Below are 24,244 nucleotides of genomic sequence, written 5' to 3' on the forward strand. Positions count from 1 at the left end.
AATATTTTTCCTCCATACCTCTCTCTCCCTTGCCTCTTCTGGATACTGATGCTAAACTAAACCTCTGGGTGTGATGATGTAAAATGAATTGTTATGCTGTTTCTATTATTCTTGAGATTAAGAGAAGGAAAAAATTTTTTTCACACTTTCCTAACTAATCTGTTTGGAAATGGCAGAATGATGAGAAAAATTCCTCAGCAATAAAATTCTCAGGGAGAATAAAAGATAGCAAAGCTAAAGTTACTTAAAACCTACCAGACACTGAAGTTGATAAGAAAGTGTAGGAAGAAAGAAAAGAAGGACCTGTAAGAAACACATGGCAAGAAAAAATAACCTCCTTCCTCCGGGAAATTTAAACAGTGTATCAACTGAACAGAATACAGCCCCCTTGGGCTTCCCTGGTGGCTCAGTGGTAAAGAATCCTCCTGCCAATGCAGGAGACACAGGTTTGATCCCTGATCTAGGAAGATCCTACATGTCACGGAGCAGCTAAGCCTGTGTGCCACAACCACTGAGCCTGTGCTCTAGAGCCTGGGAGCCCCAACCATTGAACAGATGTGCTGCAACTACTGAATCCGCGTGCCCTAGAGCCTGTACTCTCCAACAAGAGAAGCCAACACAATGAGAAGCCCACCTGTTACAACTAGAGAGTAGCCCCTGGTCGCCACAACTAGAGGGAAGCCCACATAGCAACAAAGACCCAACACAGCCAAAAATAAATAACTATAAATTAAATTATTAGAAAACAAAAAGACACAGCCCCCTTTAACATGATTGTACTGGTAAAGAATCAGAGGTTAAGAACCAGGCTTAAGGGCAAGAGCAACTAATCTGTTTATAAAGCCAACTCAATAAATATGATTTCAATTGTCCTGCTGGTTATGCAAGACAAGGTGAAAAATTAAATATTCTTGTATATTGAGCTGGAATCTTAATAAACAATTCTTCACTTAAAAAGACTTATACATACATTCACATACATATATGGATATGGAATATCCCCATATATTAAGTGTTTTTCTCTAGGTAAAAGAATTATTGATGTTTTTTTATTTTCTTCCTAACACTCTTCTTAATTTTTCACTAAGTCATTTCCTCAAGCATATGACCCCCCCATCTTCCCACCACAGATCAGTGGTTCTCCACTGGATAAAATCATGTGTTGCTATTTTCAAGAAAATGTTTTCAGTAATAATAAACTAATTACCAACAGTTCATGTTTGCATTTGCCATACCGCCCAAACCATGGATGAGACCTGGGCCAGAAACAACAAGGCAAACTCCTGGCCTAAAAGCAAAACAGAATTAATTATATTAAAAGCAGGTCAAATGCACTACTTGATTCATACCATTTTAGGGTGAAATGTAATCTTCTTGGACTTCAAAGGAAGGATACATAGGTCTTTACTACAGCTATAAAACAATTATTAGATTATTTTTGAATTAGTTTTTTTAAAAAAGGATCATATCCGTCTTCCTGCAAGACAAGGTATTTACCATCCTCACACTGTATTTCACTAAACTTTTCATATTTTGCTCCTACTAAATTTGGCCTAAATCAAGGTGACTGCATACAGAAGCAAATTTTTGACTACTGAACATACTTTTGTATGGAAAAAAAGTGTTTTTTAAAATTTCTTAACAAATAAATATATAATGTAAATTGGTCTTTGACAGAAAGTAATTCTAAAATGCAGAGTTCTGCCCCAATTTTTAAAGTTGAACTTGAATGCTTTACCCTAGATGACCATCTAACCCTAAAGCACTGAAGAAAATGATATCTCCATACAATTCAGCTTACCATTTTCAATTCATAAAGTAACTTCTTAGGAACCTCTATTTAAGACAGCCTTTAAATTGGTGCAGCTGCTATGAAAAACAATGTGGAGGCTCCTCAAAAAACTAAAAATAGAACTATCATATAATCCAGCAATTCCACCCTGGGTATTTATCAAAAGAAAACAAAAACACTAATTCCAAAAGATACATGTACCTAGGTTAATGCAGCACTATTTATAACAGCCAATAAACAGAAGCAACATCACTGTCCATCCATGGATGAATGGATGAAGAAGATGTGGTGTGTGTGTATATATATATATACACACACAGACACACACAATGAAATATTAGCAATAAAAAAGAATGAAATCTTTGTGGCAACATGGATAAACTTGGAGGATATTATGCTTAGTGAAATAAGTCAGAGAAAATCAAATACTATTATGATTTCATTTATATGTGGACTCTCAAAAACAAAACAATGAACAAACAAAACAGAAACAGACCCATAGACACAGAGAACATACTGGTGGCTGCTAGGGGGAAGACGGGTAGAGAAATGGATAAAATAGGTCAAAGGGATTAAGAGGTACAAACTACCAGCTATAAAATAAGTAAGTCATTGGGATGAAATATACAGCATAGGGAACACAGGCAATAACATACATTGTATCTAACAACTTTGTATGCTAACAGATGGGAACTGGTTTTACTGTGGTGACCATTTCATAATGTATAAAAATATAAAATCACTATGTTGGACACCTAAAACTAATTTAATACTATGTGTTAATTACAACTCAAGTTTAAAAAAGAAGCTGAAATAAAACAGACTTGAGCTTACCTGCCCGTCAGATATCCAACTGCAGAGGCAGCATAGCAAGCCTACAAAGAAAAAACACTAGTACTTAAGCATTTTGGAACTTTTATAGTATTAAATCATATTAAATAATAAGTATTATACATGTATAAAGTATGTATGTAATAATTTACTCTCAATAAGGGGAAAATGGAATATTTTTCATTTTAACAAGTAATCTTCTATCTGTATACTTCAGATAATCACTTAATCACTGATATTTAGTTTTTCAAGGAATTTGTCTGTATCACCTAGTTTATTCATAATATCATCTTATAATTGCTTAAACATCTGCAGGATCAATAGGAATACCCTCTTTTTTATTCCTAACACTGATAATTTGTGCTTTTTATGTTTTATTCTTCATCAGTCTTGCTAGAGATTTACCAAATTTATTGATCTTTTCAAAGACACAATTTTTGGATTTGTGGCTTTTTCTCTACTGTTTGTTTTCTCCTCCATTGACTTCCACTCTTGTGTTTATCACTTTACTACTTTCAGTTTGGATTTACTTTGGCTTCCTTTTTCTAGCTTCTTAAAATGCATGCTCGGAGCACTGATTTTTTATCTTCTTTACTAAGAGATTCATTTAAAACTATTTCCTCTAAGAACTGCTTAGCTGTAGCTCACATGTTTGAAATCTCATTTTCTCATCATTATTCAATTCAAAATGTTTTCCATTTTATACTGAGATTTCTTCTTCACCCCACTGGTTAGTTAGGGTCCATGGTGACATCTCCATTTTCATCCCTGATACTGGTAATTTGTATTTTTTTCTCTTTTATTCTTAATCAATCTGCTGTGAAGTTTATTGATTTTAATTAATCTTTCCAAATATTTACAATGTATTGAATTTTCAAATGTTTAGGGATTTTCCATCTTCCTGTTATTAAATTCCAGTTTATTTCCACAAGGTCCAGTCACACATACTGTATATTTTCAATCCTTGCTTGGAGATTGATTGAAATTTCCTTTATGGCCTTCATATGGTTAGTTTTTATTTTTAAACTGCACTTCAGCTCATTACAGAAAGAAGGGGAAGGTGCTAAACACAAGATAACCTGGGAAAATGCTAAATGCCCTTTATGAAGAAATGAGACAGGGTTGACAAAACGTCCTAACTTCCTTTCTTGGACTTCCAAATAAGCCTCTAAGAAGGGTGGCAATGTGAGGAGGTGGAATGAGCACTGGCCTGGGTCTTGGGACATCTCTGGAGTTCAATCACGGCTTTATCATTTGTGAGGCCTGTCACCTTGCAGAGCCACCTACTACACAACCTGAGACGTGACCTTTCCCCATTCATGTTGCAGGTACTATCATGGGCAGGCCCCACGGATAAACTGGGGATACAGATGTGCGAATAAGAAATATGTATTTGTGACCCCCTGGAACTCACAGACTAATAGGGAAGTCAGACGAGGCAAATAATACACAGAAACAGACACATAACAATAGCTAGTTATAGGAATGAAGCACAGGGGCCCAGGTAAGTATCAGACCAAGTAAGTGTCCCTTCCGATTCTGACACTCTAAAGACCTGGCAGAGTTCCATACTGCGTAGTTGTAACAGCAAGGACTCCAGAGCCAGAACACCTGGGTTCAAAGCCTGACTCCGCTAGCTGTTTCCTTGAGCAAGTTTCTTCACTTCTCTGTGGGGGGCGGGGGCGTCTCTCTTTTATGAATTTTACATTTATTTATTTTTAACTGGAGCCTCACTGTTCTCATCTGCAGCGACGATTAACAATCGGTCTTGCCTCCCAGGAGCGTTGTGATTGATAAGCATAAAGTATTAGAAGAGTGAGCGGTAAGCAGCGACTGTCTGCAATGAATTATTTGTCATCACCGTTACTCATTCCCAAGAACGCGCTGGGCTCTGAGTCCATACTTACTGCCTGCTCATTCCTCATCCCGATGTATCTGATGCCCACCTCCTGCGCAGCAAGGGCGATTTCGGTCACCGGGATGCCTACGATGCCGAACATGTAATTCACGTCCTGGGGGGCGGCCAAAAGCAGAGGAATGAGGCCAGCACCCCAGCCCGCCCTTTCGAGGCGGTAAAAAAAGAAAACCTCCCGCAAACCTCCCTTCTGCCCACCTCCCCACTCCCGCCGCTTTCCCGTTTCCAAGACAACGCGGCGGCCCCGTCGGCTTCCGTAGGGCTCTCTGCAGCGGGCAGGCCTCACACCTGGGTTTTCAGGGCCTGGGCGATGACTCGCGCCCCGGACACCTGCCCCTCGAGTCCGTCACTGCGCGCCGCCAGGTTACTTTCCGACATCTCCCACCGCAGCGGACAGCAGGCTAACGCGGAGTCACCCTGTCAAGCCAGCCCCTGAGGACACTAACCGTGAGGCCGCTCCTCTAAAGGAGGAGGGGAGCCATAGGCACCTTTAAGGAGGGGAGAGGGGCGGGGCTGCAGCCAGCCTACTGGCGCTGAGGTGACGGGTAAACACGCTCTCTCCTGTCAGGGCCGGCCCTTCTCTCCGGCCCGCCCCTCACGGAACTCGGGGAGCTTTAGGAGGAGGCGGAGGCGTCCGCCGAGCGCGTGAGAGGTGGGCCGGCGGTGGGGTCTGGGGCCTTAGCCCACGACCTAGAACCTTTTAGGGACGCGGGAGGGGCGGGTGGCGCCTGCGCAGAGCCTGGGCGGAAGCGGGGCCAGGAGCGTGGCCGCGGCAGAAAGGGGCGTGGCGCGCGCTCGCGGCCCCACCCCACAGCCTTTAGGGAACCCGGCAGGGCGAGTGGTGCCTGCGCAGAGCAGGGCGGAAGGTGGGCCGCGGCGGGGCCGTCGCAGAAGGGGGCGTGGCTCCGGGAGCTGCGCGCGGGTTTTGCTGGGACGCGAGCGGTGGGATGGCGCCGGATGTTGGTCGAGGCGGGCCTTTTTTTGTGTTGTGTGGTTTTGTTCCCGCGTCTCGTTGTATTCTAGGCTTTGACGTACACGCTTATTTGATGGATACGTTCGTAACTTTGCAATCCGTGAAGATAAATGCCAACTAATTAAATCCGTAAGCGGATGTGTACTCTTTACTTTAGACAAGGACACCGTATCTCCCAGGGAGAGCTGAAGTAACTTGCCCAGAGCCTTTGGACCAGAAGTCTTGTACTCCCTTCACCCTTCCGCCCTTTGGCCACAGGGGATAAGGGCCCCTTGAGCCTAGTTACTTCTGACGGTTTTTTTTTTTTTTCTGTAATCCTTGCTAGTAACCCTTCACTCTGCCTTTACAGTGAAGTCAGGAAATGGTGGGGAGAGTTGTGAGTCTTCAGAGTCAGCCTCTTATCGAGACCAGCTCCTGCAGCTGAGAACCTTTTTGTGGAAAAAAAAAAAAAAAAAGTATTGAAGTATTTATTGACTTATAGTGTTAATTTCTGCTGTACAGCGAAGTGATTCGGTTCTGCCTCTATGTACACACTTCTTTTTCATACTCTTCTATCAAAGTTTATCGCAAGAAGAGAACTTTTTAAAAGACAGTTTTGAGTGAAAATGTCCTTACAGTGTGTGGTTCATGATGCCAGGGCCTCAGGAGCATTAGACCACCTGCTTAGTAGTGTCATGCGAGTGTATGTACCTTGGTTCTTTGTCTCGTCACAACAAAAATTTGGAGTGACGGACATTAAAGCCCCTTGGCGGGTCACAGCTCTTGGAGGACAGGCCGTGTTATAGCTCTCAGGTCTCCGACGGACCGTGTTATAGCTCTTAAATAAATCAGTGTTACAGCTCAGTGTTACAGCTCTATTTATTTAGATAATAGCAGAAAAATCCATCTTTGAGGCGTGAGGGCACGTTGATCCAGAGATGCGAAGAGAAGATCGCCCCATCGCGCGCAGTGGCGGGGGGGGGGTTGCTGGGAAGCGAAAAAAGGAGAGAAGAGGGCTTTGGCTCCTCTTTTTATACGTTTCTCTGTCCCTGGGCCTGTCTTATGTAAATTGGGCTTAGTTAGGTAGGAGCGTTGTTTGTTTTACCTGAGGTTCTCACGCAGGTCCTCGGACCTTCCTTTGTTCTATTTTCTCGGACTTTCCCCTCCAGGTCTTTTAGCCACCGCCATTTTGGACTCTTTTCCCTATTCCAACTAACTAACAGTAGCAAACAGAACTTCTCAGATCGTAAGGAAGAGTGGAACTTAGGTTTTTGAGGATTTGAAGTGTTTTAAAGCAGTAAAACTAGTAATATGTGGGAAGGAAAGAAACCAGAGAAGCTTCCCAGGTGGCACTAGTGGTAAAGAACCACCTGCCCATGCAGGAGACAGAAGAGAGGGGTTTGACCCCTTGGTGGGGAAGATCCCCTGGAGGAGGGCAGGGCAATATACACTCCAGTACTCTTGCCTGGAGAATCTCCATGGACAGAGGAGCCTGAGGGGCTACAGCCCATGGGGTCGCAAAGAGTTGGACACAACTGAGTGACTTAAAACACGCAAAGAAATCGGAAGCGAGGAGAGTGGGTCCTGGTTAGTGAAATGAATGAAAAACTTTGGAAATGAAAGAATTCCTAAACTCATTGAGCCTTTTGAAAAAGGTTTCTCCTCGCATTTTAAGTCCTAACTCTCACTCTAAGCAAAGGAATGAGAATGGCTGCCTCTTTGGGTATGGGGACGTAGCCTAAGGTAGCCCATCTAAGAGGAGGATTTCTTTAAAGTTTTAGAGTTCATCTAAAAAAATAAATGCAAATCTTGCATTGTATTCCAGAATCTATCCATATTTTAATATAAAAGTAGTCTTTTTAATTGAGGTAAACGTACATTTAAATGTACAGATCTTAAATGAGTTTTGACACTTGTTGCCACCAAAATACAAATGATGTTTTAAAATACCCATAAGAGCTGGCATTCCAGAAAGATGCCGACTTTGAACACAAAATATTTTTTGTCTTTGAATAATCTTTGGCACAATGTTCACTGCCCCTGTTTGAGAAGCATAGACCCTTCATCTCTCTATCATGTGGGACTGTTTCTGTCAGTACCTATGTGACAGTTTCTATTCCCAAGCATCAGAATCACTTGGAAAGCCTTTTATTTTGTATTTTATTTTTTAAAAATATTTATTTATTTTTGGCTGCGTCAGGTTTTAGTTGCGGCATGAAGTCTCCTTGTGGGCGTGTGGGCTTCTCTCTAGTTAAAGCAGGAGGGCTCAGTAATTGTGGCTTGAAGGCTTAGTTGCTCAGCAGCATGTGGGATCTTGGGCTTCCCAGGTGGGGCTAGTGGTAAAGAACCTGACTGCCAATGAGGGAATGTAAGAGATCTGGGTTCGATCCCTGGGTTAGGAAGATCCCCTGGAGGAGGGCATGGCAACTCACTCCAGTATTCTTGCCTGGAGAATCCCATGGACAGAGGAGTCTGGCGGGCTATAGTCCATGGGGTCACAAAGAGTGAAGTGACATAGCACACAGTCAAGCATGTGGGATCTTAGTTGCCCAACCAGGAAGTATTCTTAATCACTGGACCACCAGGGAAGTTCCTGCAAAGTGTTTTAAATATACAGTTGCTTGGGCCTACCCCACATCTTCTGAATCAGCATCTTAGGACAAATTAGGCACCTGTTTTTTTTTTTTAAAGCTGCTATCTAAATTTGATTCGCAGGCTGACTTGAGAAGCACCAGCTCCGTACTCATGCTGGATGCATGAGTTAATAAGTAAATGTGTGCTTGCCTGTTATCAAATACTGATGCTTAATTTGGATTTATGGGTTCAAGGCTAGGTTGACATTAATAGCACAGACTGTGTAGGTCGTGGTCAGTCGGTTCATGGGGACTTGGGTTCACTGATGTCCCAAAAGAATCACTGACGGAATCACTCAGTATATAGTGTGAAAACTGAGCTATGAATTGGAACAAATCCCCTGAATTCAGATTAACGCATTGTGCAAAAGGATAAATTCTCAACTGACTAGACTCTGCCCTGTAGCAGGGGGAGAAGTCGATGAGACTGTTGCAACTTGGTTCACCTTTACACCTTTGAGTACAGGGCGTAACGTTCCATGGTTAACTTGGTTCTGATGATTCAGCAGAAGTACTGAGAGTCTCCCTCCAAGATTTACAGGCCCTTGGAAGCAACTGCCTTCAATCCAATGGCAGTGAGCGGATTCCAGGATTCTTTAGTAACTTATCCAAGGCCTGTATGCAGACACTGTAAGCATTAACCATGTTCTTTATTATTTAAATTGGTGGCAGGCATGGAATTTTATTTGTTGGATATTTTATTGAAATTTTGTTTGTTTGCCTTGTTTATTGGTGGAAGGAGGCCAAAGGAGGAGTAAGTCTAGTTTGTTTGTATTTTTAAAAGAAAAGGCTGGAGTAATGATAGCATACTCTCCAAAGAGCAGGGTCAGTCATCAGAGTTTTCATACTGGTTACTCTATTTGTGAGTTCTAGACCTGAGATCCTACACTGCAGGTGGCTTCTTTACCACCGAGCCACCGGGGAAGCCCAGTAACTTCTTAGGCCCCAGAATTATGATGTTGTGTCTTAATTTCAGTAAACTAACAAGGACACTGAAAATCCATGTGACTATTGGAAAGCATAACACTAACTGAACCTGTAAGAAATATTCTTGTAGGCATATTTTGTCAAAATGTGAAGTGTTTGGTTATTGCATGAAGAAATGAATTGGGATTATTTATGATGCATTATAGAATGGCTGAAAATAAAATAAAATTGACTGAAACAGAGGAGAAACTGAAACTGAGTATCTTAAATACAAACAAAAGCAACAACAACCCAAAAGGAAGGCTATGTAGAACACTATTTTTTAAACCAAACTTGAAAACTGTACAGCAAATGGTTCTTTGAAGAAAGCAGGTTAAATTAATTTTATTTGCTTCTCATTAAGCTTATGAACTGTACCTAATCTCAGAAATAGGTCTGAAGTGAAGCCAGTGAGAAGCAACTTCATTATTGAACCAGCAGGGCCAGATTTAATGGCTGTTACTGGCAGACAGGGACTGGGAGTTTCTCCTGGTTACTGTGTGACCTAGAGAATGGTTGGATCCCTGCCCTTGGTCTGCAGGCTCTTCACCTCTGCTTTGCTTTTTAATGCCAGTGAGACTCAGCAAGACCCAGAACTGGAGTGGAAGCACTCTGGGGCAGAAACTGAAGGAGGTTTGTTTTCATCTGCTGTGTGCTTTTTTTGTCTTGTTTTTTTAAAGCAAATATGGGGTTTGACATCAGCAATTATTAGATCACTGATAAGGTGTCTATTTTGTGGAAAATGCTCCAGAAATGGTGACAACTATAGGTCATGCTGTGAGGACATGAGTGATTTATTTCAAATGGCTTAGAAGTCATCATATAGAATGTCTCCATATGCTAGAACTCCACAGCTGGGCTAGGGGTTCAGCAGCCATCACCTGTGAAACGTGGTTATCAGTGTTTAAATGTTTTCTGTTTTCATTTGTTTCTTGTTTTACCACCAGCCTTCATTTGAGCCCCTTCCTTTCACTTTTTATATTGTATCGTATTTTTTAAAACTTTTATTTCATTTGTTTGTTTGGCTATGCCAGGTCTTAGGTGTGCTACATGGGATCTTTGATCTTCCTGCGGCATGTGGGGTCTGGTTCCCTGACCAAGGATTGAACCCAGGCGCTCTGCATTGGGAGCACAGAGTCTTAGCCCCTGGACCACCAGGGAAGTCCCTGTATGGTTTTGTTTTGCTTCTATCTAGTCTGTGTCAGCTCCAGGGTAAACTCTGAATGCTTCCCCGGGTTTGGAGTTGAACTGAGGTATAAGCCAGGGTGAGGGACATCTTCATGATGAGGAACGCAAGCCCTTGAACTTTTTTCTGCATCATGACCTTTGAGTTTCTGTTTGGAGCTTAGCTGTGATGTATTGCTTTATTCACTTTCTTTTTTATACATTTATAATTTATATTTTTTATTTTATATGTTTTAGATATTTATATATACTTAATGTCATTTATGACATCTTTCAGACACTTGAATAAGAACAGAGATTAATAGACACCCAGGTACCCAGCCCTAGTTTAAGAAATGCATTATAAATAGAACAAAAGCCCCTGTGTTCCCTCCCCCATCACATCTCCTGCCCTGTGCCATAGAGGTAACCACTACTTTGACTTCAGTGTTTATCGTTCCCACATGTCCATTCTTTAAGTAATGGCATTTGGGCTGTTTTAAGCTTTTTGGTGTTATAAGCATTTTTCTCTGAATGTTCTTGCATGTCTTCTTGTACATATGAGTGAACTTTTATTCATATCTATCTAGCGGTGTTATCAGAAAGTAGGTTCTTGTCTCATTGCAGAATGAATTCAGAGATGAGATAGGGAGGTCATGAGAGCAAAATGAGGATTTATTTAAGGGAAAGGATGCTCTCAAGGCAAGAGCAGGCAGTCTCAGGTGAGTAACTGCACTGAGTTTCTTTGGCAGGCTGGTTCATAGAGTGTAGAAATGAAGGGGTAGAATATTCATTGGGGAGGCAGGGTTTTGGGGATTGTTGTATTCTCTGATTTTCTTCCTAGCTCCGCCTTCCCTGGGGAGGAGACATTTCTGTCCTTCAGTTCAGCTCAGTTCAGTCGCTCAGTCGTGTCCGACTCTGAGACCCCATGAACCGCAGCATGCCAGGCCTCCCTGTCCATCACCAACTCCTGGAGTTTACTTAAACTCATGTCCATCGAGTTGGTGATGCCATTCAGCCATCTCATCCTCTGTCGTCCCTTTCTCCTCCTGCCCACAGTCCTTCCCAGCATCAGGGTCTTTTCCAATGAGTCAGCTCTTCGCATCAGATGGCCAAAGTATTGGAGTTTCAGCTTCAACATCAGTCCTTCCAAGGAACACCCAAGACTGATCTCCTTTAGGATGGACTGGTTGGATCTCCTTGCAGTCGAAGGGACTCTCAAGAGTCTTCTCCAACACCACAGTTCAAAAGCATCAATTCTTCAGTGCTCGGCTTTCTTTATGGTCCAACTCTCACATCGATACATGACCACTGGAAAAACCATAGCCTTGACTAGATGGACCTTTGTTGGCAAAGTAATGTCTCTGCTCTTTAATATGCTATCTAGGTTGGTCGTAACTTTCCTTCCAAGGGTCAGTGTACTAGATTTCCTCAGGAGTGGTCAGAGGATCTTCCAGCAATCCCTGGCAGGGTTTTGTCTAGTGGTCCAAGGTTTCTAGGCAAGAGTGAAAGGGGAGAGAGCCCTTGAGGGTAGGCAGGAGGGTGGCTGGGTTAAGAACCTCACAAGGAAATATAGTGAGGCCTGGATCTTCCATTAGCACTGCTTGATATCTGAGGATTCTTTGATCAGACATCCGTAAATGGCCTCTCCCATTTAGGAGTTGTTTCACTTGGTGGCTGGTAAAAATAGTTAGTTTGGCCCCAAACTAACTTTTAAAGCATCTTCTATCAGGACTGCAATAGCTGCAAGGTTTCGAAGGCAGGGAGAGATTTCTTCCCAATAAGGAAGGAGGACAGTCAGGGACCACTGGAAACCAATGGGAAAATAATTGTCCATTCCAGCAACAAAGTGCTCAGGTGAATTTTTTTGTAATTGTTTTTCCTGTAGCACCCCAAAATGGTACAGGTTTGGGAGAAGGCTCGGAGTAGGAGGTCAGGGCAGAGTAGGTAGCCCCTCTGTCAAGCAAGAAATTCTCAGGCCTACCTGCCACATCCAGTTGCAGCCTTGGCTCCAGCCCCGTGATAGTTATCTGTGACAGGTGAGCTGGCTAGGGTGGGCCACTTCAGTCCTGTTGAACCATCAACAGGGAAGGCTTGGCACTTGACCTTGAGACTCTTGGGTCCTGAGGTCAGAGTGCTGCCCAATGTCCCAGTTGATGGCATTTGTAGCAAGCCGTTTTAGGAGACTTGTCACGGTTTGGACACTCTGACCCAATGCTCCACCTGTCTACAGATTTGGCATTTGCCTCATGTCTTGTCCTTCAAGGACTCGGGGTTTGCCATAGGGCTTCCCTGGAAGGTGGCCAGCATCTGGGCATGCCTCGTCCCTTTCGTTTTCTCCCTCTCCTGGGCCTTGGCCTCCTTCTCCTGTTCTCTGTTATAAAAGGTATTGGTGGCTGTCTAGATCGTCTCATCTAAAGAGGCAGCAGGGTCCTGCTGCTGTAGCTGTTGTAACTTTATTCTGATATCTGACACACATTGGGTCAGGAATTTGTCCTTTAAAATCACCTGTCCTTCATAAGAGTCAAAGTCCAGATTGGTAAACTTTTGAAGGGCCTCTTTTAGCCTTTCCAGCAAGGCAATGGAGTTCTTGTTGGGCTCCTGAGTCATTGCTGAGACTGGGCACTGTCCCACAAATAATAGGCTTCCTTCTATTTCCATGGGTGGACTTCCTTAGGGGTGAAGCTTATCCTACCCAGTACTGTTGCAACCTGAGGGCCAGGCATCTCCGGGCCAGGGTGCAGATCCTCAGGCAGGCTGAGGCGTGACATTCTCCTGGAGATCGAATCCCCAGGCAGGTTGAGGCAGGTCAGCCTCCTGAAAATTGGGTCCGTGGGCAGGTCAAGGCGTGACAACCTCCTGGGACCCCTGGACTGGTGGAGCCCCGAGCAGGTTGAAGTGTGACAACGTTTTGAGGACCAGATCCGTAAGCAGGTCAAGGCAGGTTGACCTCCTGCGACCCCCGGATTGGAGTTGGGCATCCCCAAGGTCTCCAGCATGACCAGTGCTGGGTAGGATTAAGGGGTTGTAATTTTAACTCATTGCCAGTTTGTTCCCCACAGATGGGAATAGATAACCTGATGTAAAGCAATCCAAGCCTATGCCCTGAGACTGGGAAACAGTGAAACGGTCATAAGTCTTATCCTCTTACTGCTCTAAGGGATTGTAAGTCACTGATTTCTTCCCTAGTCCTCCATAAGAGCAGGTTAGGGTGTCTCCAATGGTAAACATTTCATTGTCATAGACCCACTTTAGGTAATAACAGAAGTAATGACAAAGGAGTGGGTTATCTGGTCCTGTTAGGAGCATTAAGTGAAGTGAAGTCACGCAGTCATGTCCAACTCTTTGCGACCCCATGGACTATAGCCCAACAGGCTCCTCTGTCCATGGGTTTCTCCAGGCAAGAATACTGGAGTGGGTTGCCATTTCCTTCTCCAGGGGATCTTCCCAACCCAGGGATCAAACCCAGTTCTCCTGCATTGCAGGCAGACGCTTTAACCTCTGAGCCACCAGGGAAGCCCAGGGGCATTAAGAGAATTGTAATAATAGGCGGTGTGGAGCAATGTTGCCTACAAGGGGGCAGGGTCCTGGTTGTAAGAGTTAGTAAGTGGCTTAAGAACAAATTGGTAAGAGGCAACAGACCAGATGTCCCATAAAAGCGGAGTGGAGATTTGATCCAGGGGTATGTTTGTAGCTTTAGGAGAAGGGTGGTAAGGGTTTGGGCCCAAACGGCCTGCAGGGCTAACTCCCAAAGTGGCAAGCATTATCCCTGGAAGCCCAATTGCCTCTGAAGGGATGCCAGCTGATGGACTTCTAGCAGGCACTGTGTGTCTGTCTCCCACCCTATCAGGGTCACTGAGAGATGCTGGTGTTGCACATGTTGTAGGAAACGTGGAAGATGAAGGCCTGACTATCTACAGGGATTGGCTATTATACAGTATTTCCCTCTCGAGAGCCTGCTATTTTCTGGTTGTCCCTCCAGAAGATTGTAGAGGCAACACTGTGAGCCCGGATGGGGCTGAGGAAAAGGAGGGAAGGGGGCACGGCACAACTTTTGAAAGAATGACATAGCACAAGGGCATAACATAAGCCAATTAAAATCAATTGGGTCCAGGATGACTGAAGGAGTCTTTTGGGCCTAGAAAAGAGAACAACAGTCTCAAAGGCCCCTTGCCGAATCATCTGACTTCGGAGAAAACAAAGCATAATTTTAGTTCCATCCTGATGCTCCAGGCCCGTTGCATCTATCTGGGACTTATCACCCCCTGTCCGGAAACCTACCACCCCCTACACCCGCCCAGAAGACTTATCACCCCCTGCCCAACTATAGAGTGTCATCTCAACAAAAGAATACTCAAAATATCCCGCCTGATTGACGTTTCCCTTATCGCTTCCACAAACCTCCCTATAAGTATGAAGCCTCCCTGATCCCTTTCGGCACTCAGCCTGGTCGGTTGGCCGACTGTCGCCCCTCCTTGCCTGAATAAAGGTAACCTACTTCTGTTGAGGTCATCTTTCCTTTTCTGCCTTGCCGGAACTATGCCTTACAATGACAAGTCAAATTCAAGTAAACTTTAATCCCCAATCTGGCATCTTCGTTTGGTTGGTCTGTCCTGGGAGGCAGGGAGCCCAGAGGGGCAACAGCCGGATGGGTCTGTATACAGAGCAGGGAAATTCAGGAAGACGGTGTGTCCCCCACAGCAAATATTGATCCTGTTGGTCAGCCAAAGATTTTCCTATCCTTTGTTGCTTAAATTTATGTCTTAATATTGTATATAATAAATGGATTTTTTAAAAAAAGTCCCCAATCTGTAAGCTAAATGACACACCCAGAAGTGGCAGGACAGTTCCAAGTCACTGTCAAAAGAGGGATGATCCTCCCAGTCATTAGCATATGAATCCACCCAACTTGCAAAACCTAGCCAGTCCACATTCCATGGTGGAAACATTTATTCTCTACCTGACACCCTGAAGAGTACTTCTCTCTGAATCCTAACAAATCCACCTCTTACCTATCACTGTGTCTCTTGCTGAATTTTTGCAATGAGACATCAGAGCCTGAGCTTCATTAAGTCCTTAAGCCAGGCATCATGGGTTTTGGATGGGTTCAAGTCCTGGGAGGGAGCTGAAGGACAGGAGGAAAAAGCAGTGAGGAAAACGTGCCAAGGAATCCCCTTCATAGCCTGCCATAAAATCTGCCAAATACCTGACCTGTGCTCACAGTTTTCATTGGCCTGATCCTTGGCACATAGAAGATTAAGGACAGAAGAACCCCCACCGGCTTGGGTAACAGCTACTGGGGCCCAGCAGATAGTGGAGCCTTTGGGACATACTGAGGAGGAGCCTCTCCAGAGTCCCTCAATTGTGCCCACTGCCGCCTGCCTGTTTGCAGGGGGTTCTAGGAAACAAGAAACAAGGGCGTGTAAGGGAATTAAGATTTTGTTAGGCGTATGTTCCTCCAGTCATTGGAGTGAGGACCTCCTGCCTTCACCGGAGGTCTTCTGGAATCTGAGACTGAGCTGCGTGAGCCTTCTGCTGAGTTCGTTTTTCACTGTCCTGGTTTCCGGCACGATGGGCCTCTTGACTTCCCTTGCGCTGGGTTTTCTTTGCGTTCTGTTTCCACTGTGAAAGCTTTAGCCGAGTTGGGCTCCTGCTGTGCTTGGCCTCCTCCTTGCGGGGACCACGCCCAGGTTGTTTCAGCCAGGTTACATCCGAGTCACGGCACCATAGATGTCAGGGGAGTGTGTGATTTCCTCCATTCTGTCTCGTCACAACAAAAATTTGAAATAACGGACATTAAAGCCCTCGGACAGACCATGTCTCAGCTGTCGGACAGACCATGTTACAGCTCTCTGACAGATCAGTGTTACAACTCCTTGTTACAGCTCAGCTTTATTTAGAAAATAAAGGAAAATACATCCTCGAGGCGTGAGGGCATGCCCGACCCAAAAGACGTGATGAGCGAGAGAGCGAGAGAGAGCGCGCGAGAGAGAGCGAGAGAGAAAGAGCAAGAGAGAGAGTGAGAGAGAGAGCGAGAGAGCGAGCGAGAGCGAGAGCGAGAGGCAGGCAGACAGACAGACAGACAGACCGACCCCCGGCCCTTTGGCTCCTCTTTTTATATGTTTTTTTTTCGTCCCCCTGGGCCTGCCCTATGTAAATTGGGCTAGCCAGGAGTGCTGTTTGTTCTACCTGAGATCCTCACTCCGGTCCTCGGACCTTTCTTTGTTCTATTTTCGCGGGCTTTTCCCTTCCTTGTCTTTTAGCCACCGCCATTCTGGACTCCTTTTTCCTATTCTAACTACCTAACACAGTTATGTATTTGGATTTATCCTTGGGTTTTCTTTTATGAATTACCTGTTTATATCTTTTGTCCTGTTCTTTATTGTTTATCTTTTTCTTATTTATTTTATAGATTTTTAAAAATATATTCTGGATACTTATTCTTTGTCTTTTAGCTTTGTTTATAGTTCCTTTTGGATAAGGATATGGCAGCCCACTCCAGTATTCTTGCCTGGAGTCTCCCATGGCCAGAGAAAGCATGCTACATTCCATGGGTTTGCAAAGAGTCAGACAGGACTGAAGCAGTTTAGCACATAGCACACAGTTACTTTTGAGGTAACAGAATTCTGTGGTTTTTTGGTGTGTGGTCACAACTGATAATTCTTCTTCTTCTTTTTCTCTTTTTTTGTTTTTGGCCGAGTTGCACCACTTATGGGGTCTTAGTTCCCTAACGAGGGATTGAACCCGTGTCCCCTGCAGTGGAAGTGTGACGTCCTAACCACTGGACCACCAGGGAATTCCCACAACTGACAATTCCTTTCCTTTATGTTTTATACTCTTTGTATCTTGCTTGAGAAAAACTTTCCCTAAACTGAAGTTGTAAGGAATGTTTTTCTGAATTTTCATTAAAAAGTTTAGGTTTTATATATATGTATATATGTATTTATATATATGTTATAAATATTATATATGTATAATATACATATGTATTTAAGCTTTATGGTCTACCTGAAATTGATTTTTATATAAAATGACAAGTAGCAATTCAGTATTTTTTCCCCCAAATGATGTTTAATATGTCTATATCAATTAAATTTGGCAGTATCAATAACCAAAACTCAGTGACTTGAAACAACCACCACTTATTTAATTTGTAATCCTGTGAGGCTGGGCTCAGCTGGGCTGTTTCATTATCTGTGGTCAGTTGCTAGTTAGTGAGGTCACTCCACCCCTGGAGGTTGACTGCATATCCTCAGGGGTGGCAGGCTTATCCTCACTGCACATGTGTCTTTCATCATTCAGGAAGCTTCCCTGGGCTGCTTTGTTTGGCAGCAGTTTGCCAAAGGGGACAAATCCCACGGTGAAAGCCTTTGCGTACCTATGTTTGCTAACATCCCATTAGCCAAAGTGCATTATAGGTGGAGCTAAGACTCTGAGTGCCATGGCATTAATGTTTCCTGAAAAGGAACATGAACACAGAGAGAAGAATTTCTAGCCATTTTTGTAGTCTGTTCACTAAAATACCTGTTGTCCAAGCATCTTTGATAGTGTACTTCATTCTTTTCCCAGTGATCCATAAGGTTATTTATCAAGTTGCTATGTATGTGTGGCCTGTCTCTAGACTCTCTGTTCTTTTCCTACCCCAATGCCAGTGCTATCCTATCTTAATTTCTACATTTTTGAAATAAACCTTTATGTTGGTAGGATAAGTTCTTCTACTTTGTTGTTTTGAAACCATCTCACCTATTGTAATTCATTTCCTACCACTGCTGTAACAAACTTAATGGCTTAAAACAACATAAGTTTATTATTTTAATAGTTCTATAGTTAAGAGATCTGACACGGGGTTCACTGGGATAACATCAAGGCGTTGGCAGGACTGCATTCCTTTCTGGAGTCTCTAGGAGAGAATCCATGCCTTTCTCCTTCCAGCCGTGGGAGGCCTCTCACATTCTTGGCTCCATCTTTGAAGTGAGCAGTATCAGGTCAAGTACTACTCACTCTGGTTCTCCTGCTCCTCTGTTCCTAAGGGCCATGTGGCTATGCTGAGTTTACCTGCACAATCCAGGATGATCTCCCTATCTCAGAGTCAGTTTATCAGCAAGCTTAATTCCCCTTTTCCATAACATATTCACAAGTTCTAGGGAATGGGATGTGAACACCTCTGTGGGGCCATTTTCCTGCCACTAGGTTTATTCTTGGCCTTTTTCTCTTTTGTATAAATTATGAAATCAGTTTATCGAGTTCCATGAAATACTCTGAGATTCTAATTGGAATTACATTGTTCATAAATTAACTTGGATAGAACAGTATCTTTATATTGAGTCTATTTTGTTTTGTTGTTGTTGTTGTTCTTATATCTTTTATATTTTGTATTTTTTAACATTCCTAAATTATCCTTAAGTATTTTTTAAAGGTTATACTCCATTTATAGTTATTATAAAATATTAGCTATGTTCCTTCTGCTGTACAATAAATCCTTGTAACTTACTTTGTACATAATAGTTTGTACCACTTAATGCCCCCTCCTTTTTCACTCTCTCCACCGGTAACCACTAGTTTGTTCTCTATCTTTGTGAGTCTGCTTCTTTGGTGTTACATTTGCTAGTTTTTTATATTTTTTAGATTGCACATACAAGGTATTTCATTCTTTTATATGGCTGAGTAGTATTCCTTTGTGTGTGTCTTCCCTGTCCATTCATCTATTGCCTGATACTTACATTGGTTTCAAATCTTAGCCATTGTAACTGGTGCTGCTGTAAACATTAGGGTGCACGTATCCTTGCGAATTAGCATTATATATATATATATATACCCAGGAGTGCAATGGCTGGATCACTTGCTAGTTTTATTTTTATTTTTTGAGGAACCTCCCTACTGTTTTCCTCAGGGGCTGCACCAATTGCCATTCCCGCCAACAGTGTGCAAGGGCTCCTTTTCTCCACATTCTCACCAGCATTTGTTACATGCATTCTTTTTGGTGCTAGCCATACTGATAGGTGTGAGGTGATATCTTATTGTGGTTTTGATTTGCATTTTCCTGATGTTTAGAATGTTGAACATCTTTTCAGGTGCCTGTTGACTATCTGCATTTCTCCTTTGCATATACTTCTTCCTTTCTTATCTTATTGCACTGGCTAAGACCTCCAGTACAGTATAGATAAGAGGCACTGGTATGTGACATTTTAATTTCCTTTAATGTATTAATGTGGTGAATTGAGTTGATATGCTTTCTCGTATTAAACAATTCATCATTCTTGTGATAAATCCTACTTGGTCATGATGATTTTCTTCTTAAACATTGTTTAATTAAGTTTGCTATTTTTAATTTAGGCTTCCTGAATTTATGATTAAGAATGAGGGTCAACCATTATTTTCATTTCTTGAACTATCCTTATCTAGCTTGGGTATCAAGGTTATACTATCCTTTAAAAAGTTTTAGAATAGTTTGTATATAATATGTATGTTTAAATGTTTGTATAAAAAAGATACTGTATGTATCTTTAGTAGGATGTTTGGGAGACTTCCACTGAAAAATATACCAGAATTGGTGCTTTTAGAGAGAGTCTTTGATAATTTAATTTTTCTTGGGAAATTAGTCTGCTTCATTTTCCTATCCTTTTTGAGCTTGATTTTGGCAAGTTTTATTTTCCTAAAAAAATTTGCATTTTCACCCAGATATCCTTTTAACATATATTTGTACCAGAGCATCTGGTAATCAGTTCTAAAATCTTTGTTGCAATCACAAGTACGTTCCCTTTTAGTTTTTTCATGTACATGTACATGTGTGTATTTGTTACTTTTCTCCTCGATCAATCTTGATGGAGTCTTGTTTATTTCATTAGTCCTTTCAAAGAATCTGTTTTTGTACCCAAGCCTTCATGGAGAAATGACCAGTTCCAGCTCTGAGCCAGGAAATGTACACAATAAGTTTTAGTGTTAAATTACAAAGAAGGTATCAAAAACTATTAGATTGATGTCAAGAGGAATCCAGAGCTGACTCGAAAAGGCTACTGTGAGTCAAGGATGCGTTTCTATAATGATAATAATTGCAGTGGAAAAAAACCCATGAAATATGTTTAAATCCTTGAATTCATAATAGTTTTAAAAATTGGTCACCTTCAGATAATAAGTTACTTATCTTAAAAACTGATTTTAAAAAGAATGAGAGAGAGAATCTAGCACTTATCCTGTCTTTGCTGTATGAACTGTACCATTAGATAACCAAATAATAGATAAAATATCTCCTTATAAAAAGCACTACAATTAATGAAGGAAAATGAAATGATAGAATACCAGCATTTTGCAACTCTAAATGAATAGAAAAAGGCTTTAAGGATTAATGGTTTGCTCTAAGATCATAAAAAGAGAGTCAGACACAAGTCTCATGTTGAAAGAACATACTACCATGCAGTCATCCCCAAAGGATAGAACCTGAGTTCAATCCAGTCTCAGCTGTCATATTATTTGCCATATTTTTAAAATCACCTCTTGGTTGGCAGTTTATCCTATATGTATTTTTTCAAGAAAGACTGATAAAAATAATATTCCCTGGGTTCTTGTATTGTCCAGTCTATTATCTCTTATTTCTATACTTCAAACACAGTTTGGCATAGAAGAAAACTGCTGGTTCATATTTTCTTCTTCAAAAGGACTCTATGTAGGGTTTACCAGCATTGATGTTATTGTGGTGACGTCTGAGGAGTGCCTGATTTTGTGCCCTTATAAATGCCCTTGATCATTTTATTTGGCTTTCCAAGTGATTCCCAAGTGATTCTTTGAAGGTCAGGAATCTTACTAGAGGATGTACTGGTATTGACATTCTGTTTCTTTCTTTCCCGAGTTTTGGTGTGTCCTTTCAATATGTAAGTTCAAATCTGCTTTTCCTTCTGGAAAGTTTTCTTCAATTACATCTTTAAATAATGTTCCTCTTCCATTATCTATTATCTATTATTGTGTCATTATGTATTATCTATATGTAGCAAATTACCACACATTTAGTAACTTAAAACACAGTGTATTTATTATCTCACAGTTTCAGTGGTCAAGGTGTCTGAGCAAGCTTAACTGCAGCCTTTGAGCAGGACCTCCCAAGGCTACAGTGAAGGTGTCAGCTGGGTTCATAGCCTCTTCCATGGCTGAGTCCTCTTCCCAGCTCAACTGGTGTTTAGAAGAATAATTCCCTTGCAACGGTAGAACTCCTGGTAGCTTTCTTCTTCAAGGACAGGAGAAGAGAAAGTGTCTGACTTCAGGGAAGACACCAGTTCCTTTTTTAAAGTCTTTTACCTGATTAGGTCAGGCCCACTCATGATAATCTCTTAAATAACTCAGATTTAGCTGATTTGAGATTTTAATTACATGTGAAATTAATTCACCTGTGTCACATTCTATTGACTGGAAGCAAAGCATAGTTTCTACCTGCATTCAAGGGCAGGGCATCTCCACCGCACATTATTTCCCTTTTCTTTTATGGATTTCCCAATTATGTGTATGTTGGCTCTCATTCACCAGCCCTCCCTATCTGTCATTTCCTGTAGACTCCTTTTCAACTCTACATTTCCATTCATGTTGCTCAGTTTCTCATTCCTGACCCCTTGTCACTTATATTATTTACAGCATCATCAGATTCTTCTGTGCTGTTCTGTACTTGCTTTCTTTTTTTTTCCCCAAAAAATTTAAGTTCATTTTTAAAATTGAGATGTAATTAACATGTAAAATTATGTTAGTTTCAGGTGTACAACATCACGACTTGATATTTGTGTACATTACTAATGATCACCACAGTAAGTCTATTTAACCTTGTCACCACACAGAGTTAAAAATATTTTTATGATGAGAACTTTTAAGAGTTACTTTCTTAGCAACATTCAGATATGCAAACAGTATTTTTAACTATAGTCACCATGCTGTACATTACATCCCCAGACTTACTTTGTAACTGGAAGTGTGCCTTAATTTATTTGATGGGTTTTTTTTTCCTGCTTCTCTCTTAAGTTCTCCCAAATAACATTTCATTTCCCCTGTCTACATTTTTCTTCTCCACCTCCTCTCTCTTCTCCTTTCTCTACCCTTCCACCCCTGCCCCGTCTCTCTTTTTTCTTCCTTTTAAAAATGATTTTGTGCTTGGTCTTTTTTTATGTTTTTGTCTTATAAACCAATTGTTTGGGGCTTTTTCACTTATGGCAAGATATTTGATCACAATGTTTTTGTGCTTTGTGGCAGCTTTCTAGTGAATAATCTTAGTTTGCTTTTCTTACAGGATCTTTTTTAAAGAACTTAATTACTTTATTTATTTATTTTGGCTGTATTGCATGACTTGTGGAATCTTAATGCCTCCACCAGGGATCAAACCTGGGCCCCTCAGCAGTGAAAGCGCAAAGTCCTAGCCACTGGACCACTATGGAGGTCCCAGAGCCAGGGTTTCAGATCAGATATTTTAAAGCACAAAAGCCCACATTCTTTACTTCCATAGTATGCTGTCATTTCAACTGACTTTTTTCTTATTTAAATAACTTCCTAAGATAAAATCCGGAAGTAAACTGTGATTTATAATACAAATTGTCAAACTTTTTTCCCCAATAAAAAATTACTATTTATTATCACTTTACTAGTTTGTCCAAATTTAGTATTTTAAAATAGTACAAGTTAATGTTTGTTTTGTACATAAGTTCAAAGTCTTTCAGAGTGTTCATTTATGATTTGTTTTCTTTTTTAAATCTGTTCTTGTTCCTTGCCTATTTGTGTTATCTTGATGTTTAATTTTGCATGTAAACTTTAAGTTATTGATCTGTTTCTTTTATTATTTTAACTATTTCAGATTTTAGACAGTTTCGTCAAATCTCTGATAGCCTAATTATAATTCATTCTAGTTTTCCTAACATTTAATATTTAACTCCTGACTTTGAGTTTGTTTTTGTGTATGGTGTAAGGTGTTGAAACTTATTTCCAAATTGTTATTTAAACTTATTTCCAAATTGTTATTCATCCCAGTATCACTTATTCAGTCAAACTTTTCCTCTTGTTATTCTGAGTGTGGTGATATAAAAAGAATGTAGGCATTTGGACAGAATTAATTTGAATTAAATCCTGGTTCTAGATACTGGTCCCTCTCAAGTTTAGGAGTAACCTCTTTCCCACAAAGAGCAAGACTGTTTTCTGCTGCTTTGCCCTGAGGATTGCGGCATCAACAAACGAGGGGAACTTGGACCTTCATGCTGAGAAACCTGCAGCAGTCAGTTTGATGTCTGCCCTCTGTCCATCTGGATGGCCCAGGGCAATGGGACTTGTGTTAGTAGCCGGGATGTAGCCATGGCTGAGCTGGGACCCTTGCCAGAGGGAAAAAGGCACACAAAAAATTCCCAGTCTATCCAAAGCAGAGCATGCTCAGCACCTCCAGGAGAACAAAGGCGGAGATGGGAACCAGCCCTCTGCCACGTGTGTGAGACGGTCACATTCACCCTGGACTGTGTGCTGCCCTCTGCCTGGCGCCGGGTCACCTACATATCACCACCACGCTGTGCCGAGAGCATCCTCCGCCAGCACTCAGGACTGACGGCATCTGGACCCACTTGCCTGCTTTTCACTGTTCCTCTCTCGGAGAGCTTAGCTGTGCCTCTGTACTTCGTGCACCCTCCATAGGAGAAGATGGCCTTTGGCAGGTTTTGCTCTAGCGCTTTGTTTTACTTTAGCTTTTATTGTTGTTTCATTTACTCTTCCTACTGTCATTCATTCCCGGTGTTTCCGTACTATCCTATTAGGGATTGTTCTTTTGACTTGGGGACCGTGGTTTCCTGGCTCTATTCTGCAGTCCGTTGTTCTCCGCTGTCTGCATCCAGGGCATCCCCGCCATCCTGTTGGCCCTGTGATGTGGGCGTCTCCCTCCCCAGCACGGGGGTGACAAGCCTTGATGTCCTGATCTTTGGCCTGTCTTGCCCTTAGGGATATCACGTCCAGCATACAGTTAATTCACAGAGAACCGTTCCATTGTGCCC

General features: G+C 42.1%; 2 protein-coding genes across 7 annotated transcripts in view; one reads left to right on the top strand and one right to left on the bottom strand.

Moving 5' to 3' along the window:
* Window positions 1–4,965, bottom strand: part of HACL1 (2-hydroxyacyl-CoA lyase 1) — a 40,835-nt gene extending 35,870 nt beyond the window's left edge. The window contains exons 1-4 of one of the 2 annotated variants that reach the window (XM_065943353.1): window positions 4,827–4,965; window positions 4,531–4,635; window positions 2,627–2,667; window positions 1,208–1,288 (exon numbers count right to left, since the gene is read on the bottom strand). In XM_065943353.1, coding sequence (XP_065799425.1) covers window positions 1,208–1,288; window positions 2,627–2,667; window positions 4,531–4,635; window positions 4,827–4,916 — 317 coding nt within the window. In that variant the 5' untranslated portion in view covers window positions 4,917–4,965. The remainder of the gene's footprint in view (window positions 1–1,207; window positions 1,289–2,626; window positions 2,668–4,530; window positions 4,636–4,826) is intronic. The other variant, XM_065943354.1, reaches the window with a different exon arrangement.
* The window catches only part of BTD (biotinidase), a 43,966-nt gene continuing 24,567 nt past the window's right edge, over window positions 4,846–24,244 (top strand). The window contains exon 1 of one of the 5 annotated variants that reach the window (XM_065943356.1): window positions 4,846–4,985. Coding sequence is in view for 1 of the 5 variants with exons in the window: in XM_065943355.1 (XP_065799427.1) it covers window positions 8,743–8,753 (11 nt within the window). In the remaining 4 variants the exon portion in view is untranslated. Of the gene's footprint in view, window positions 4,986–5,055; window positions 5,191–5,383; window positions 5,405–8,650; window positions 8,754–9,663; window positions 9,723–24,244 lie in introns of those variants that run through there. The other 4 variants (XM_065943357.1, XM_065943361.1, XM_065943355.1 and 1 more) reach the window with 4 other exon arrangements.

The sequence above is a fragment of the Muntiacus reevesi genome, chromosome 8, assembly GCF_963930625.1.
Source record: "Muntiacus reevesi chromosome 8, mMunRee1.1, whole genome shotgun sequence".
Taxonomy (NCBI): Eukaryota; Metazoa; Chordata; class Mammalia; order Artiodactyla; family Cervidae; genus Muntiacus; species Muntiacus reevesi.